The 18,740-nt window shown below is 50.3% G+C and overlaps 1 protein-coding gene across 1 annotated transcript in view; it reads right to left on the bottom strand.

Annotated features, from left to right (window-relative positions):
• Positions 1-1,893: 1,893 nt before the first annotated feature.
• The window catches only part of SCARA5 (scavenger receptor class A member 5), a 123,087-nt gene continuing 106,240 nt past the window's right edge, over positions 1,894-18,740 (bottom strand). Inside the window, exons 8-9 of the mRNA XM_017540425.2 lie at positions 14,586-14,783; positions 1,894-4,064 (exon numbers count right to left, since the gene is read on the bottom strand). Of these exons, the coding sequence (XP_017395914.1) occupies positions 3,928-4,064; positions 14,586-14,783 (335 nt within the window). The 3' untranslated portion in view covers positions 1,894-3,927. The remainder of the gene's footprint in view (positions 4,065-14,585; positions 14,784-18,740) is intronic.

Genomic DNA, 18,740 nt, shown 5'->3' on the forward strand with positions numbered 1-18,740 from the left:
AAACGGATCTGACCATGCGGAAACCCCAGGGGCACAAGGACAACTTCTGGAGGAAGAACCATGGCTCATACAACCTCTCTCCAGGGAGCCACTCAAGTTCCCTGAGCCAGAGAGGAAAAAGGATGCAGGGGACTGAAAGCCCTTCTTCCTGAGAGCTCTTTGGCCTGTTCTAGCTGGGGGAGATGGGGGAGAGGAATAAATGACAAAGCTCCAAGCAGGCAGGACCCCACCTCAGCTCCAAAAAGCTACAGGTAGGGGAAGGAGAAGAAAGGGGTTAAGGTAAGGCATGTCCTCCAGAGGGCTGAAGAAGAGCTATTCTAAGAAGACAAATGACTTACACATTTGACATTTTATAGAAACGTTAGAATAACTGACTGTCGGGCCGGGTGAGGTGGCTCACACATGTGATCCCAGCACTTTGGAAGGCCAAGGTGGGCAGGTCACTTGAGGTCAGGAGTTCAAGACCAGTGTGGCCAACATGGCAAAACACCAGCTCTACTAAAAATACAAAAATTAGGCATGGAGGCTCATGCCTGTAATCCCAACTACTTGGGAGGCTGAGGCATGTGAATCACTTGAGCCCAGGAGGCAGAGGTTGCAGTGAGCTGAGATGGCACCACTGCACTCTAGCCTGGGCGACAGAGGGAGACCCTGTCTCAACAAAGGAAAAAAAAAAAGGCCAGGCACAGTGGCTCTTGCCTATAATCCTAGCAGTTTGGGAGGCTAAGGCAGGCGGATCACCTGAGGCCAGGAGTTCAAGACCAGCCTGGACAACATGGTGAAACCCTGTCTCTATTAAAAATGCAAAAATTAGCCAGGTGTGGTGGTGCGTACCTGTAATCCCAACTGCTCGGGAGGCTGAGGCATGTGAATCACTTGAATCCAGGTGGCAGAAGTTGCAGTGAGCTGAGTTTTGGTTACTGCACTCCAGCCTGGGCAACGAGGCAAGACTCTGTCTCAAAAAAAAAAAAAAAAAAAATGACTATCATCACACAATGTTGTTGAAGAAACTCTACGGTTCCTATGGGTAAAAAAGTGGCATCTATGGGTAAGAAAGTTTAGACACGTGTCCCGGGCACAACAGTGGGTGCATTTAACTATGACACATGTAAGCTCCAAATCAGGCACTCAAGATGAGGTCAGTCATGGTGTCTTTTAGATATTAAAGAGGGCAGAAAAAGGTATCACTGTCCTTCTCCATGGGAACCTGTTTACAGAATGGGAACCACAAAGATTTGGGTGGGTGGGGGCACCACCAGGACTTTTAGAGGAGGAACAAAATGGTACTTCCTTTGTGGATTTCCAGAAAGTCAACTTTTCTCTGTAGACTTAGCAAATTATCATGTAGCAATCTCAGCACATTATTTCCAGAGGTGCCACTTTGAGCGTGTGGCCAGGACTATGCAGTGACCTGGGCCATCCCCCCACACTGTTCAGGTCCTGTACCTGGAATTCCTGCCTGTCCTTAGGTGATGGGGCCAGTGACTTCACAGACCTGGTACCTAACTCTGGACAATCTTCTTACATTCAACAGAACTCTGGAGGGAAGCACATCCCCAAGTGAGAACTCTGGGGATGTGTGGCAGAAAGAGGCAGGGGTCCTTTTCTCTGTTGAATGCAAAAGCAGTTTTCTTGTAAGATGGACCTTGGTGATTGTTCTGTTGCTTGGGACCCGCTTCTTTTGGTCATCAAAGAAGGTTTGAGCCATCACTTTCCTTCACGTTCTTGGTCAAGACTGTGTTGATTATCATCCGGAAGTATGAGGGTGGCTTTTCCTGTAAGCTGCCCACACTACCAATCCCCACTGAAAAATGATCACATAATCCAATTTCAACAGCACTCCCAACACTCACCGGGTTTTCAGGAGAAGGAATGTATGTCATGGAAAGCTTGTTAGTGACATGTTTTTTGCTTTATTGAAATTCTTTCTTACAAAAGATCTGATGTATTTTAGGCCAGGCCTAATTTCCTTCAGTCCCTGAAATGCAGGTACATGGTCATTTCCATGTCCTCTGAAGTAGGTCTGTAAACTAGTAGACTTCCATTTTTAAGGTTCAAACACCTTTTGTTTTATTTGATGTAAAACAAGAACTCTGTTTTCCCCAATGAAAAGACCAAGTAAGAGAGTTATGTGTGTCTTCATGGAAGGGGTAACTGGATTCTTTGCCAGAACCCGGTTGGGAATTTAATTTGTTCAATGTGGCATCTTTTCACCTTTAGTTTTTCTTTTTTTTTTTTTTAAATGCAAACTTTGCAATGTGCTGAGCTATGTAGTAAAAAGAGCTATGTTTATATATGCATACATATATTGGCTCTGGAAAAGGATGCGTGAGTACATGTGTGCTACGTAAACACAGCAATTGGTCAGAAGGAGAGTTTCTCATCATTACGACATTAAGGAGTAGCAAGCATATTGGAAGCAAGAATGACCTAGGGCCACACTGGCTTAGTTGTCAGCCAGGAGTCTTACTGGTCCTACACCTGGAGGGGCCCAGGTCTCTCTCCAAGCAGGCCAGTGTTCACCTGATATGACAGGTGATTGTGTATCTGAGGCCTATGAGTTTGAGATTCCCCCAAGGTGAGGTGGGTCTGCACTCACTACCAGGTAGCTCCCCTATTTCCTGAACACGTGTATGGCCCAGCTCTGATCCTCATGTAAAAAGCAGAACACGATCTCCCTGTCTCTAGGAGGACGGTGCAGACTGAAGACTTGTGGAGGCCCAAGGCCCCTTATTCCCACTCCTGACCCCCAGAGGTTAGAGGGAATCTTCACTTCCTTCCACCCCTAGGGGTTCCATTAGGACTTGTGTTTTCCCAACCACGATTCACACCTGGAGGGGCTTCGAAGGTGCAATATCATCACCTCCAAATAGCTGAGACACACATGACTTGGCATTAACCCTGAATGTCCAGTGACGGAGCACTGGACTCAGGTTTAACATGGGCAGCTTCCATGTCACGCTCCAAATCAGCTCTCCTCCTACCTGGATGGTTGGCCTGGAAGCCAATCTCGTTTGACCTTGCACCCACACCCTGTGGGTTCCGGAGCATGCAACTTTCCGGTCACACAGGTCCTGCACCCCAACTTCTTGCTCAGGCCTACTAAAGACACTAAGTTCAGGCGGGAACACAGTTTCAGTCATTGTCTTCTGACTTGCAGGCTAGGTGAGTGGACCAGTTAAGTGCTAACCAGAGGTAAGCTCATACCCAGACTGACAGGCCTTGGGCCAGTGCAGCAAAGTGGATAAATGAATTTAGCACCCAAGATACTATTTACCATGCCATGGTGATCATTCAATGTTAGATTCTTTCCCTTCTCCACATCTAGCTGGATTCCTGGAGGTGACTTGCATTTCCCTCTTGTCCCTAGAGCTGGCTTCTCCTCTATGTCACATCCCCAGACTGGCAAATGGGGAGCAGAGGCAGAGTAAAGGGGGGAAATGGATCACTTGGCATTGCCTCTTGCTGGGGAGGAAGATGTTAAAACTCGTGGCCTGATGGAGGTTTGGGGATTGTCTGAAGAGTAAATGATCCCACACTATCACCCATCTCTGCTGCTGCACGTGTCCCTGACACATTCTCAGCATTCAACTGTAACTCAAAGACCAAAGGGAACTGGGATATTGAGGCCTGGTGCATGGTGCTCAGAAGCTGGGCAAAGTGGTGATCCAGTTGACCAGGGCTCCTCACGCAGGAACCTCGTGGAAGAGAGAGACAGGCAGTAGGTCCCAGAGTTACACTTTGGAGCACATGTTCAACAGGAAAATGATGACCGGCCCCCACAGTCCTGGGATGCAGGTGTGAGAACTGGGAGTGCTGGACCGGGTGTGGCCAAGGGATGGTCAGGGCGGCCCCGGGCTGTGCCCCACCCCAGGAATGCAGGAAGGACGCTCTGTGTCAGACCCCGAGATTGAGCTCTGCCCACTTTCAGTGTCTGTTGCATGTCACACTGGCATCTTCGGCATGCCCACAGTTTGTCACCCCCCATTTAGAGAAGCTGCAGCGGAAGATGGTTTCCTCTGTGCCCTTGCAGGCGACGTCATCCATCCAGATCCTCCCAGTGCCTGTGGAGACAGGGAAACATGACTTCTAAGCAGATATGCAGGAGGGCAGAAGGGAGGAGAGAGCGCATGACTGCGTCTGCCCTTGACTCAGCTCTGCTGCACGCTCAAATGTGGGGGCTTCCAGCTGCCGTCTCCATCCCACCAACACCTCTTACTTATTTTCTGGGATGAGTTTCTTGAGGGCAGAATCACAATAATTGATGGAGATGATGGTAGTAGCTATGAATATCTTCTATGTGTCAGGCAACTTACACATATGTGCTTCATTAGTCTTCACCATGGTGCTATGAGGGAGGTATTAATAAACCCATTTTATGGACAGGAAAACCGAGGCTCAAGGAGCAATTGGTGCAGTCATTCAGCTTGTAAACAGCAGATTCTTTTTTTTTTTTGAGACGGAGTTTCGCTCTTGTTACCCAGGCTGGAGTGCAATGGTGCGATCTCGGCTCACCGCAAACTCCGCCTCCTGAGTTCAGGCAATTCTCCTGCCTCAGCCTCCTGAGTAGCTGGGATTACAGGCACACGCCACCATGCCCAGCTAATGTTTTGTATTTTTAGTAGAGACGGGGTTTCACCATGTTGACCAGGATGGTCTCGATCTCTTGACCTCGTGATCCACCCGCCTCGGCCTCCCAAAGTGCTGGGATTACAGGCTTAAGCCACCGCGCCCAGCCAAACAGCAGATTCTTAATAGAAGCCCAAGTCTTGCTGCCTCCCAGCCCATGCTTTATATCCAACACTGCCTAGCTTTTGAGATGCATTAGCTTGTGGCCATTGTTGATGGAAAGTCAGGCAGGACCACATCGGAGCGACAGTGTCAGATGAACCTTGCATTGCCCCAGTGACCCAGAGCCAAGTTTGTCAGTACCAACATTAACTCTAATCTTCTGAGGTTTAAAGCAGATGGTCTCAATATCTCTGAGCCCCAAACAATGGTTTTGGGATGGCAAGGACCCCAGAATTTAACATATTCACCAGATATATAATTAAGAATATGCAGGAATGGCTAGGTGCAGTGGCTCATGCCTGTAATACCAGCACTTTGGGAGGCTGAGGCGGGCAGATCATGAGGTCAGGAGATCAAGACCATCCTGGCTAACACAGTGAAACCCTGTCTCTACTAAAAAATACAAAAATTAGCCAGGTGTGGTGGCACACGCCTGTAGTCCCAGCTACTTGGGAGGCTGTGGCAGATGAATTGCTCGAACCCAAGAGGTGGAGATTCAAGTGAGCTGAGGTCGTGCCACTGCACTCTAGACTAGGTGACAGAGCGAGACGCTGTCTCAAAAAAAAAAAAGAATATGCAGGAACAACTTTTAACCACAAACAATTAGGTCAGTTCTCAAAATACAAGGTCCCTAAGACAATCTGTTTGATACGTTTACCCACGGCCAGCCCTGTTCACCCAGTTCTTCAGCGGCCCACTCTGCAGGCCTGAAGGTGTCAGGCAGGGGGACCCTGGTACTTTACTGAGCTCTCCCAGGGTCGCACCTGAGCTTAAAAGGTATCAACTTGGCCCTGGGGTCCCTCAATGCACACCAGGGGAGCAGGGCAGCTGGTTAAGCCACTGAGAGTGAATGCAGAGGGCATGTCTAGGGTCGGGGGTGGTAGAAAGGGGTCTGGGCTACACAGAAGTCACCCCCAGCCCCCTATGATGAGCTGGTGGGACCATTACCTGGGTTCTGATGTACTGTCTTGGCTGACAGCTGGGCCTGGCCCAAGGTGGTAGGAGCCCACTTGAGAGCCTGCGAAGGGTCATGGGGCTCAGCACTGCCATGGGAAGTGGCTTGGAGCCTCCCTACTCACAGTGAGGCTCTGGGTCTGCCGCATGGGCATCACCAGGAGCTTGTTGAAAATGCAGAGCCTCAGGCTGCCCCAGCTCCCACAAGCCAGCTTCTGCATTGTAACAAAGGGGCAAGACACTGCAGCTTGAGATGTAGGAGCAGGGCCTGGCAGCAGGACATGCCTCCATCCAAGTCCGGCACCATCTGGGGTGACCACGTCAGTTACTGAGCTGGGAGGGGCTTCCCAGGATGTGGGACTTTCACTGATAAAACCAGGTAAGTTCCAGGAAAACCAAGACAGCTGGTGACTCTGGCACCCTCGCTTGTAATGTTCTGGTACCAAGAAGCATAGGGGTAGGGGTGATAAACAGGGTTCCAGCATCACTGGCTGTGTGCCTCGAGCAAGTCAATATAGGTCATTGCTCCTGCATAGGAAAGAGCTTTGACACCCACCAAAGCCTATTCAAAGTGTAGCTCAGGTATAATCAGGTATAATCGCCTTGCCCCAAGTTTCCTCCCCATCCCATCTCCCTTCCCACTGTTTCCTCCCCATCCCCTCTCCCTTCCCACGGCTTCCTCCCCATCCCCTCTCCCTTCCCACGGCTTCCTCCCCATCCCCTCTCCCTTCCCACGGTTTCCTCCCCATCCCATCTCTCAGGAGCCGACAACCTCTCCTTTTTAGTGGAACTGTCAGGACTGCCTATTAAAGCCTTAAACTCTGTCATTCACTCTTGAAGTACATGGGTAAAATCCCTTTACAAAGAATGTCAAGAGAACATCTAAACTGCTTCCCTGCTGGCTGACTCTAACACATGAACTAAGTGGTGTGAACATGTTTTTGTTATGTAGACATGTTCAGCCTCTGTTGTCATGGGATTGCCATGCAGTGAATTCGGGGACGGTGCAGGGAGGAGAGGCCCCTTCCGCCACCTCCTTGGATGTTGTTTCTTCTCCAGAGCCTCTTCCTGGCCTGGATAGCTGTGGCTCTTACACAATCAGCCCTTTGAGGCAGAGCAATGATTTGCAGATTAAATGTCTCCTGGAAGCAGCATCGGTTTACAAATTACCCAGGAAAAGGCTGCAAGCTCCAGGGTTCTGTGGGATTAGTCACACCCAAAGCAAATAAAGAAGACTAACAAATAAAGAACAGTTCCAAGGTGACCCAGCCCAAATGCGTATATAGGATCTCGCAACTCCAGCTGGTGTTTTGCCAGAGCATTCTGGCTCATGTCCAGTTGCAGGAGGACCAATGCAATGGGTATAGGGTCATCAAGGGAGGAGCAGTGCATACCTGCAGTGATGTCAGCACTGCAGGGCATCATTCAGGGAAAAATTAACCAGCAAACCATCTCTGCTCCTCACACCACTGGGCAGGGGCTAGAACTCCATCGGCTCTAGATACCAGACATTGCTTGAGCATTAGAACTGATATCTGATTACTCAAGGTGCAGTCTAAGGACCAGGGCTGTCAGTATCACCAGAGAGCTTGTTAGAAAAGCAGACTCTTGGCCAGGTGCCATGGCTCACTCTTGTAATCCCAGCACTTTGGGAAGTTGAGGAGGGAGGATCATAGAGAGGAGGGAGGATCATAGAGAAGAGGAGTTCAAGACCAGCCTGGTTAACATGGCAAAACTTGTCACTACTAAAAACACAAAAATTAGCCGGGTGTGGTGGCGCATGCCTGTAATCTCAGCTACATAGGAGGTTAAGGCCGGAGAATCTCTTGAACCCAGGAAGCATAGATTGCAGTGAGCCGAGATTGTGCCACTGCACTCTAGCCTGGGTGACAGAGCAAGACTCAGTCTCTAAAACAAAACAAACAAAAACCAAGACAAAACAACAGAAGCAAAACCTTTCTGCCTCATGGAGCTAATGTTTGAACTTCTATCTGTTTATTTAGAGTAATATTCAAAGTAGGAAAATGTTACACTGAATCCTGCAGGCTTCCATCTGTGCCTCAAACAGAGAAGGCAGGATGGCTATTTAACAGGTATTTGAGAGGAAAACTGAGCCCCCAGAAAGACTGAGCGACAAGTCTAGGCAAGTAACTTGAGGGGAAGAGGCCCTGACTTGGCCTCTCACGTTCAGCCAGGACAGTCTTTTCTCCTTGTTGAGATTCACTCGGGGTGGCTGGGAAATTATTAAGGAAAATATTAGGGAAAAGTTGTAAGATATAGTCTCTAACCTTTTAGAAGGCTGAAAAGTTTTTATTTATTAACTTACAGAACAGGCTGAAAGCAGCCAGTTCTTCTGTTAGAGCATTAAGTCATAAGGTAGATTAAAGACGATAAAAGCTTCCCCAGTTAAGTCTGTTTACCCCACATTCCTTTGTCCCTACTCTAATTTGTTTACTCATGTAAACTTTGTGTTGGATGGCCCTCTCAGAGGGAGCTTGTAGAAGAATTACCCATTAATAGTGTTTATTCTAGGCCCCAGAACCAAGACTTTTATCATTTTTAAAGCCACTCTTTTAACCATGTTAATAATCCACAAGCTTGTTGACTTAGAACCTCTGTTATTAAATCGATACTGAGTAAGTGTCAAGCAGAACAAGGAGTTACAGTCAGTTAGCTGCAATCGCCCTCTGAAAGCAGCTGACGACCACCCCTAGCCCACTGGATCCACTGTATTCTGTGTGTGACAGTGTATTTCATTCATCTGTCACTGAGTCAAAGTCCACAAGACAGACCGCTGCAGGGAGTGATCAACATCTCATCTCCTCATATGACCGCAGTCCACAGCACTTAACACTCAGCCAGGGGATGGCAAACCATGAACAGTGTCTGGCCAATGGCTGTGGTTGTAAATACAGTTGTATTGGAACACAGTCCCACCCATTTGATTGCATGTTGGCTACGGGTGTTTTCCTGCTCCAAGTACAGCACTGAGCAGCTGTGACAGAGACCACCTGGCCCACAAAGCTTGAAATATTTGCTCTCCAGCACTTTATGGAAAATGTTGGCTGACCCTTGCACTGAAGCTGTCTCCCAGTATTTGCATCTTATCTTACAAAAAAGGATGAAAGGAGGTAATAATGCCATAATCAGAAGTGAACACTCCTAATTCTGTCTGCCTGTTTCCACCCACAGATCTGCTGATGTGCCCCATCCTTACCTCCTTTCCATCTGTCTGTCTCCCTGGGAGATGCTCCCAGCTGCGCCAGGTCACACTCCTGTCCACAGCCTCCCAGGCCTCTCCAGTCGTCACCCCTCCACCTCCCCACCTGCATCACTCCAACACCTCCTGGACCAATTTAAAATTTAGAACATCTTCAAGGCTCTCACATTTGGGTCTTTCCTTGGTTGCCCCATGCAAAGAGAAAATCTGATTACTATGCCCTGTCCAGGAAAATTTTTATGGTGCCAGACCCCTGGGAGAATGGCCAGGGATTGGAGACAGGGAGGACTCAGGTTTAGCAGGCACTGGAGTTCCTTCCTTCCATTCTTTTTACCTCCCTCCCTCTGTTCTCCCTTCCTCCCTCCCTCCATTCCTTCCTCCCTCCATTCCTGTCTCCCGGCCTTTCTTCCTTTCTCCCTACCTTCCTTCCCTCCTCCTTCCCTTCCTTCCTTCCCTCTCTCCTTCCTTTCCACATTTATCCAACTCCTATATGCCCCATGTAGTTTGGGTTTTGGAAGTATAAAGGTGAAGTCCTCAAGATGTTTGCATGTATCTCAGGGGTCAGGTGAATATAAGAAGTGCTGTAATTGAGACAAAGGTGACGGGAGCATCCAGGAGGGTTATTTCCATCTTGGGGGCAGGGTAGCATGGAAGGAGCCAGAAAAGCCTCCTTCAGGGGACGATCATTGAGCTGCTTTAAAAACCTGAGTAGGAGTTCCCTAGCTGAAGAGGGAGGAAAAGGCCTTCCAGCAGGAGGTGCAGCACAGGATGAGAGGCAGGACATGATACGCACCATCTGTGCCCCAATAACCATCAGCAGGTGCCGTGTGGAGACGTGTGGGGCAGGCAGGAGGCGGACCAAGAAGATCCTTGGGTGCTGAGCTAAGGAAACCCAGCTTGATTCTGAGAGCGATAAAGATCCTCTGAGGACCCAGGCAGAGAGTGAGGTGAGCAGGTGCTCCTTTTAGAAAGATCCCTAACAGTCTGAGACCAGCCTGGGCAATATAGTGAGATTCCATTTCTCCCAAATAATAAAATGAAATAATTAGCTTGGCATGTGCCTGCAGTCCCAGCTACTCGGGAGGTTGAGGCAAGAGGATTGCTTGTGCCTGGGAGGTCAAGGCTGCAGCAAGCTACGATTGCACCACTGTATTCCAGAGGGCGGACTCCATGGGTGACAGAGGGAGACCCCATCTCTTAAAGAGAGAGAGAGAGAGAGAGAGAGAGAGAGAGAGAGAGATCCCAGCAGCCATGAGAAGGCAGGCAGGCCACAGGAGCTAGCCTGCAGGGCTGGTGGCTGTAAGGAGTGGCTCCTGGAGAATTAGAGCCTCTCTGTCCCCTCTCTGCCCCAAACCTATAGATAAGTGTACACAACAGTGCCTCCGCATGCTACCTGCTTGACAGGCAGGATCTCCTTTGGCATTTATAGTCATTCTTCAGCAGTTGAAGAACCGAAGCTTAGTGAGGTTAGGGAATCTGCTCAAGGATCCAGCTACAAGCGGCAGATCCGGGGTTCTGATGTGGGTGGTTTGACTCTAGGGCCAGAGCACTAACCACTGCTCTACCTGCTAATCTCCTAAGGGGAGGACAGCGAGAACGACGAGGCAGAAACAGGCTCAAAAAACAGCAGAGGAGGGAACACTGGCGGGATCCACAGGACTCAGGGGCCAACCTGATGTGGGAGAGGGAGTGGTGGCAGCCAAGAGGTGGCCCAGGGCTCTGGCTGGGGTGGGGTCTGATGGGTAGGATGGTGCTGGTGACAGTGACGAGGGAGGCGTGGATTTGTGGGAAGGAGATGTGTGCAGTCATGACAGTGCTGCTGGGGGAGCCCATGAGCGTCGGGTGCAGCTGTCGGGAAGGTCACCGGACACTCAGGTCTGGAGCGGCACTGAGCACTGTGACAGAGGGAAGAGCTGGAGGGGTGACTGAAGCCCCAGGGGTGGAGGCGGCCTCCAGAGAGAGTGCACAGAACGCAAGGACAACGGAGGCGGGGAGTTGGGGTGCTGGGAGAGGAAACTGTCAGGAAGGAGGGGCGTGAGAAGGCCAGGAGGCAGAGCAAGAGGGACCTGGGAGGCTCCTTCAGGCTTAACAGTGGTTGAGCTGGCAGTGGGGTTGGGGCACCAGTGGGTAGGATGCTGGCTGGTGGCTCTACCTGTCACCAGGAGCGGTGGCCTTCCCTCCTCTCGGCCCCATGGCTACAACGGCATTAGAGCCCTTGGCATGTGGTTTAGAATCCCCCTCTCCACTACCCATGCTGTGGCCAGGGCTGGGCTTGTCGGCTCTGTCCCCCAGCCCTGCAGCTGGCCCGGCCCATGGCAGGCACGTGGAAACTGCTTGTAGAGAGGAGGAGGAGACCATGGGTGCAGCCTGGGCTGGCAGAAACCCTCAGTTATGCCAGCCTGCCCCTGCCCAGGCCCCTATGGTCCTCTGTTTTGTTTTTTTTTTTTTTCCTTTTCTTATTTTGGAGACGGAGTCTCGCTTTGTCACCAGGCTGGAGTGCAATGGCATGACCTCGGCTCACTGCAATCTCTGCCTCCTGGTTTCAAGCAGTTCTGCCTCAACCTCCCAAATAGCTGGGACTACAGGCACGTGCCACCACGCCCAGCTAAATCGTTTTGTATTTTTAGTAGAGACGAGAGTTCACCATGTTGGCCAGGAGGGTTTCGATCTCTTAACCTCGTGATCCGCCTGCCTCGGCCTCCCAAACTGCTGGGATTACAGGCGTGAGCCACTGTACCCAGCCGACCCTCTGTACACCTCTAGTGACTCCTGGCCTGCAACCAGCCAAGGTCACCAACAGCACCTGAGACCCGTCAGGGCACCATGATAGGGAAATAACAGTGCACAAAATGGGGCATTAGTGAAAGCAAGTCCAGCTTCCCATCAACCAGTTTAAAGAATCAAGTGGCAAGCTTAGAGCTCCCCCACATGTGTGAAGAGGAACAGAGATCAGGGAATGAAAGAAGCCACAAAGGCTACAGGATTGCTGGCCTGGCACTCACAGGCCACCTGCTGCCTTTTCACCAACTGACAGAGTCAGGCTAACGTGACCTGTGACCTTAAACTACCTATTCTGGCTTCTTGAAAAGAATTTATATTGAACCAAATTGCTTCTCATAGAGAAAACAAAAAAAACAATTTATAATTTTTTTTCTGAAAATGTTTTACTGCCACTTATTAGGAAGAGGCCTCCTTTGGAGCTTGAAATGGGAATTTGAGGACTGTCCCTATTCTCACCAACAATAAAGGTGGTTTTCCTTTGCCAAAACTGGCTGGGATCCTGCCCCAAGCCTGTGGGAGAACAGTATTCTTTCCTGGGGGGCTGCCCTTCGTGGCGCTGGACCCCTTCGAACTTGCCCCTCAAACTCTGCCCCTTAAAACTGCACTCTCTGCTGGCTGCTTGGCAGATTTCAGCAAGGGTCACTGTAAGGTCTTTTAGGCTGACTGATGACACCATGGATGCCATGGCAACCCCCGTGACCCACACGAGCACCTCTGGATGGCCTCCTGGAATTAGAAAATCTGAAGTAGCTGGAAGACCACGAAAAAGGGAAGAATGATCAACCCCTGCAATGCCAAATTAACTTGAGACATTCTTCTACTGTTCCTTATTCCCGCCTTGGTTGATAATGCAATTGGACTTTGTAACCGACCTTGGTCAACCCTGTGACTCCAGACCCGAGACCCCCTCCCAGCTTGCAAAAACCACCCTAAACTGTAACTTCTGCAACTTTCTACTGCCTACCCCAAACCTATAAAACCAACTCCTATCCCACCGCCCTCCACAGACTCTCTTTTTGGACTCAGCCTGCCTGCACCCCGCTGAATAAACGGCCATGTTGCTCACAGAGCCTGTTTTGGGGGGTCTCTTCATTCAGAGCATGTGTTTTAACAGTCACATTCAATTACCAATGAGATCTATGGGATGAGATTCAGAGCAAGAGCTGCCGCAGCCCCGCACGGGGGTGAAGAGCAAGGTGGCTGGGAGGAGCGGAGGCTTCCACCTCCAGTCTGGATGTGACCTGGCTCCGAGGTCCCCATCTGGAAGGGACACGCCACTCTCTCCCCTCACCCTATGCCATGGGTCCCTGTAGCCATTGAGCACAGCAGTTTGGACAGCAAGGACCTCGGGCAATTCAGCAGGCACGCCCGGCTCTTCATAACATTGGGAACCCTGCAGTCAGCGGGCTGCCGTCCACAGGTCACCAGCAGGCCTGGTGACTGGGTGTGAGAGGATCAGCCCCAATCCCTCCCCACACCCACCTGGACTTCTCCACAGGTGAGCAGCAGCATCTTAAATCCCAGGGGGCCCAGGCTGGGAGACCCATCGCAGGGGCTGCAGGCTCTTTAGTTGCGGACAGGACACCAAGACCCGGAGTGCAGAAGCGACAGGCCAGGACATGCTGCCAAGGGACAGCTCACTACTGAATGGGTGTGGGGAGTGGGACCAATGTTTTAGTTGTGAGTCGACACAAGAGTCTATGATCCATCAGGAAACAAACACAGGGTTCGAATCAGCCATCTATCTGGGAAGGGTCTGTGCCCCTTCCTCAGAGGCTCCTGTACCATCCGTGGGAAGGTCGCTGTGCTTCTGTGTGTCAATAGGAAGGCAGCCAGAATGATGAAGGCTTTCCAGACCTTGTCAAATGAGGACAAGGTAAATATCTGGGGATGTTCGCCTAGAGAAGAAAAGACTCAGAGAGGCAGAGACAGCCTAGCAGAGTGGTTCAAAAACATACTCCTAAGACACCTGCTTGGGTCTAAACTCCAGGTCAGGCATTTGCTAGCTGTGTGACCTTGGGCAGGTTACTCAACTTCTCTGAGCCTTCATTTTCTCATTTGGAAAACAGGGATGGCTGTGCATGGTGGCTCATGTTTGTAATCCCAGCACTTTGGGAAGCCAAGGTGAGTGGACTGCTTGAGCCCAGGCGTTCGAGACCAGTCTGGGCAACATAGTGAGACCTCATCTTTATTAAAAATAACAAGAGAAATTAGCTGGGCATGGTTAGTAGTCCCAGCTACTCAGGAGGCTGAGGTGGGAGGATCATAGAGCCTGAGTGAACAAGGCTGCAGTGAGCCATGCCTGCACTACTGCACTCCAAACTAGATGACAGAACAAGATCCTGTCCCCCCACCAAAAAAAAAAGAAAGGAAAAGAAGAACAGCGATGATACCTGCATACTTCACAGTGCCGTAAAGATGAAATGGGTGAATATTTGTTACGTGTTGAGAACATAGCCTGGCACACAGTGAGTGTCATACAAGTGTCAAGTAATGATGAAAACGTGGTAGAGACACGAGAGCAAGTTAGGAAGGTGTGAAGAGCTAGCCTGGGGGAGAGGGACGGCAGCTGAGCCTGGAACACCGGACTGCGGAGGACCGGCAGGAGAAACCACCAGGATACAGGACTCAGATCAGGGAAAGGAAGAACGTTCTCATCCTCAGAACTGTCTGATGGCCACCTGGTGTGGGGCAGTGAGTTCTCATTGCAGGAAGCGTTCCGGCAGAGGCTGGGGTCACCTCGCAGACCTGCCATGAAAGGGACTCAGGCTTTGGAGGGGTGCCCAGTCCTGGGATGCGCAGGCCCTCTCCCCATGTCCTTTGCCGTCAGAGGCCTTACCTTGCCCGAATCGAGCCGTGCGGTACACCTCCTCCACCCCGCGGAAGCCCAGCATACGGCACACCACGTCTCCATCCTTCTTGTCCCAGCCGTCGTCACACACAGTGCCCCAGCGCCGGTCGTGGTACACCTCCACGCGGCCCTCGTGAGGGCCTGAGCCGTTCACCAGGCGGATCAGCATTGGGGCCTCCACAGCACCTGCGGGAGCAGTCGACCGTCACTACCCGGCTCCACACACACCAGGACCCGGCCCCAGTGGCCTTCTCTGACTCCTCCTTCCCCTGGGTAGGAGGAAGAGAGGGCTGGGGCCAGCTATACCAAGACTTCAGCCCCCAAATCACCCTGGGCCTCTCCTGCCCTTTGCCAGCCTTCTCCCCACCTTTAAAAAAATAGGCTTTTTAACAGCACACTGCTGGTACAAAAACAGACACAGAAATCAATGGAACAAAATAGAGACCCCAGAAATAAAGCCACACACCTGCAGACATTTGATCTTCAACAAAGTTGGAAAAAAAAGCAGTGGGGAAAGAACTCCCTCTTTGGTAAACGGCACAGGGATAGTTGGCTAGTCATATGCAGAAGCATGAAACTGGACCCCTACCTTTCACTTTATACAAAATTATATAACTCAAGACGGATTAAAGATTTAAATTTAAGACCTCAAACTGTAAGAATCGCAGAAGAAACCCTGGGAAACATTATTCTGGACTTTGGTCTTGGGAAAGAATTTATGACTAAATCTTCAAAAGCAATTGCAACAAAAACCAAAATTGACAAGCAGATGAGAGAGACCTAATTAAACTAAAGAGCTTCTGTGCAGGAAAAAAAAATCAACGAAGGGAACAGACAACCTACAGAATGGGAGAAAATATTAATATCTGCAAACTATGCATCCCACAAAGGTCTAATATCCAGAACTTATAAGGAACTTAATTCAACAAGCAAAAAACAAATAACCCCATTGGATCAGAACGTGGGCAAAAGAGGGGCCAGGTGTGGCGGCTTATGCTTGTAATCCCAGAACTTTGGGAGGGCAGAGCAGGAGGATCACTTGAGGCTAGGATTTCAAGACCAGCCTGGGCAGTGTGGGGAAACTCTGTCTCTGCGAAACAATAATTATAAGTTAGCCAGGCAAAGTGGCCCATGCCTGTGGGCCTAGCTACTTGGGAGGCTGAGGTGGGAGGATCATTTAAGCCTGGGAGGTTAAGGCTGCAGGGAGCCACGGTTGTGCCACTGGCAACCACTGATTTTTTTACTACCTCCAAAGTTTTGCCTTTTCCAGAATGTCATAGTTGGAATCATACAGTACAGAGCCTTTTCAGATTGGTATCTTTCACTTAGTAATAAGTAAGTGGACCTTCACATGTAACGTTCCTTCATGTCTTTTCATGGCTTGATTGATAGGTCTTTTCTTTTAGGACAGAATATTCTGTTGTCTGTGTGCACCATAGTTTATTCATCCATTCACCTACTGAAAAACATCTGGGTTGCTTCAAAGTTTTTGCCTTGATGAATAAAGCTACTGTAAATATCCACATGCAGGTTTTCATGTGGATGTCAATTTCAGCTCATTTGGGTAAATATCAAGGAGTGTGTTACCGGATTTCTCTCCACTGTTCGAGACCCAGTGACCAGCAGCCTCGCCTGCCAGAGGGGAGGGTGTAAGAGAAACAGGAAGCCAAGGATGGTCAAGGCCTTGTGGGCAGGTAGCTTTGCTGTGTCCTGGGAAGTATCTCAGTCCTGAATCAGTCATTCATGTTCATTTTCCCACTAAGTTGTGAGCTTGAAAGTGCTTTAAGCCAGAGAGAGCCGGTGGTGAATTCTGGTTCTGCCACTTCTTATCTGCAACTGTGAGACACAGTGTTTCCTCAAGTCTGAGATGCCACCTGTTGTGGCAGGCACCTCACTGTTTTATGTGTCACTAAGAAGAAAAAAACTCTGTCAGGTAGGTGGCAAATTATGTCAAGTGCTGGATGCTTCCTTATTCCACAGATGTATAAATGTGTGTCATAGAATCAATGAAACGTGGCAATAGACGTGAAGAGCTCAGAATAGCACCTGGCACATAGTAGGCCCTTTTTACCAGAATGACCTGAAAGTAGTCTCACAACCTCTCTGAGAGCATTTCCGCAACTGCAACATGGGAACATCTGCATTGCAAACACAACGCAACAAAGTGCAAAGGGCAATGCGGGTTTGCTCCCCCTTCTCTCAGGGCTGAGCCCCTGTCATGTTGATCTCTAAACTCAATGCTTAGCACACAGCCTGGCTGGAGACAATGAAAGTAAATGTTTGCAGAATGGAGCAGAGAGTCATTCCTGAGCATTACAATGCACTGGTTCTCCAAGCGGAAATGTTGGGGACTCAAAGAACACCGGGGCAACTGAAAGAGGCCTTAGATCATCGCAAAGCCAGGGTTTGGCTGGAGAGTCGGTCTCAGGGCGATACGCATGGTCGGTGCCATAGCTGGGATCATGGCCTGGGTCTCCTGATGTGTCTTCCCACATCCTTTTCACCATCCTGTCCACCCCACTACTCTTGGGGACGATTTCCCCTGCTGGGACCTGAGCGTCCTCACTTGATAAGATACCGAAGTGGTCAGTGGGTGTTATCAAAATCATCAGGAACACCAGATTCTGGGGCCAGCCCAGATCTACTGAAACAGAATCTGGGTGGCAAGAGTGAGGAATCTGTATTTTTCCAAGCATCCCAAATGATTCAGAGATAACTAGTCTGTGGACCGTGGACTGGCATTTGGATTAGATGATCCATCAGCAAGCTCCCTTCTAGCTCCAACCCTCAGTAATCTAAGGTCAGAGAAGAAACCAAAGTCGCCTTTTTTTTAAAGCCAGAAACCACTGGGGTCATGTGGGGTGCGGGTGGACATTGTACTGGAACCCAGTGACAAGGGGGTGACACAATGCAGGAAAATCCCCACGTGAACCGCCAGAGAAAACAGCAAACCTACTCAAGCCCTGCCACCAATAAACGTGGCACTCCTGGGCCTGTGCTTTTCCTTTTCCTTTTCCTTTTATTTGGCCAAGTAAAGGAGCTGGGCTGGAAGGAGCCTCCTTTTCATGACTCTGATTTGGCAAAGACCGTCACAGGTCCTGAAGGAGATGGCAGAATTGACATCTGTGCCCCATGAGAAGGGAGAGAACTCAGAACCGGCCACATGCCTGGGCCAAGAAAACCCCAGAAAATTCTGCAGAGGAACCACGGAAGCCACCAGGAAGCAACCCCAACCGCAGGAAGGATGTCGAAAGACTACAGTGAGAGCGCAAGGCATGCCTCCTCTTGATACTGGATGTATTTGCTGCAGATCCTTCATCCCTGGCCGGGTGACCGCTCTCCCCATGCAGACTGCAAACCCAAACTCATGCAGGCTGTCCCCAAACAGTGAGAAGCTGTGCAAGAGAACAGAGAGATCCTGGAGAAGAAAAACATGGAGATGAGCTGGAATTCAGAGGCTGGGTCTGACACCAAGAAGCTCCCCAGGAGCGGTAAGGACAGGCTAATCTGCAGCCAGCAGCACCAAGGAGGACCCAGCTGCTGCGCAGGGGCTTGGCCCTGGGTTGGCTGAGGCCAGGCTGTCAGCCCTGGTTTCTCACAGACCTGCCTCACCTCTGGCTGCACCAGGAGGCCTACAACATAAGCCACAGTGTGGGGTCAGCAAGAAGTGGCAGAAGGACGCTGTGAGTCCCCAAGCAGGCCAGGCAGAGGTCGAGGAGTGGGACCAAAACAACAGGAAGAGGCTGGGTATGACTAGGCAACGGAGTGGATGGTCAGAGACTCTCTGACTTAGCCTCTCTGTTCTGGCTAACCTGAACTCACCTTGTGCACCCACTTCCTTAGCCAAGTAAGTGACTGAGAGTCTATTAGACAGCTGTGGATATGCTCATGAACAGAGTCCCTGCCCTCAGGGAGCTGACATTCTAGGGAGAGTCTAGCAATACAACTAGTAAACAAAAACAGTACCATAACCATGGCCACGTGGTGAAGAGCATAGGTAAGAACAGAAGCACAGGAAGGGAGTGGAGAATGAGGGAGGCGCCACCTTGGCTGAGTAGAGGAGGGAGGAAATGAGAGGGCAGGCGCCATCTTGGATGAGGGGAGGAGGGAGGAAATGAGAGGGCAGGCGCCATCTTGGATGAG

This window comes from Cebus imitator, unplaced genomic scaffold (assembly GCF_001604975.1).
Source record: "Cebus imitator isolate Cc_AM_T3 unplaced genomic scaffold, Cebus_imitator-1.0 Scaffold125, whole genome shotgun sequence".
Classification (NCBI taxonomy): Eukaryota; Metazoa; Chordata; class Mammalia; order Primates; family Cebidae; genus Cebus; species Cebus imitator.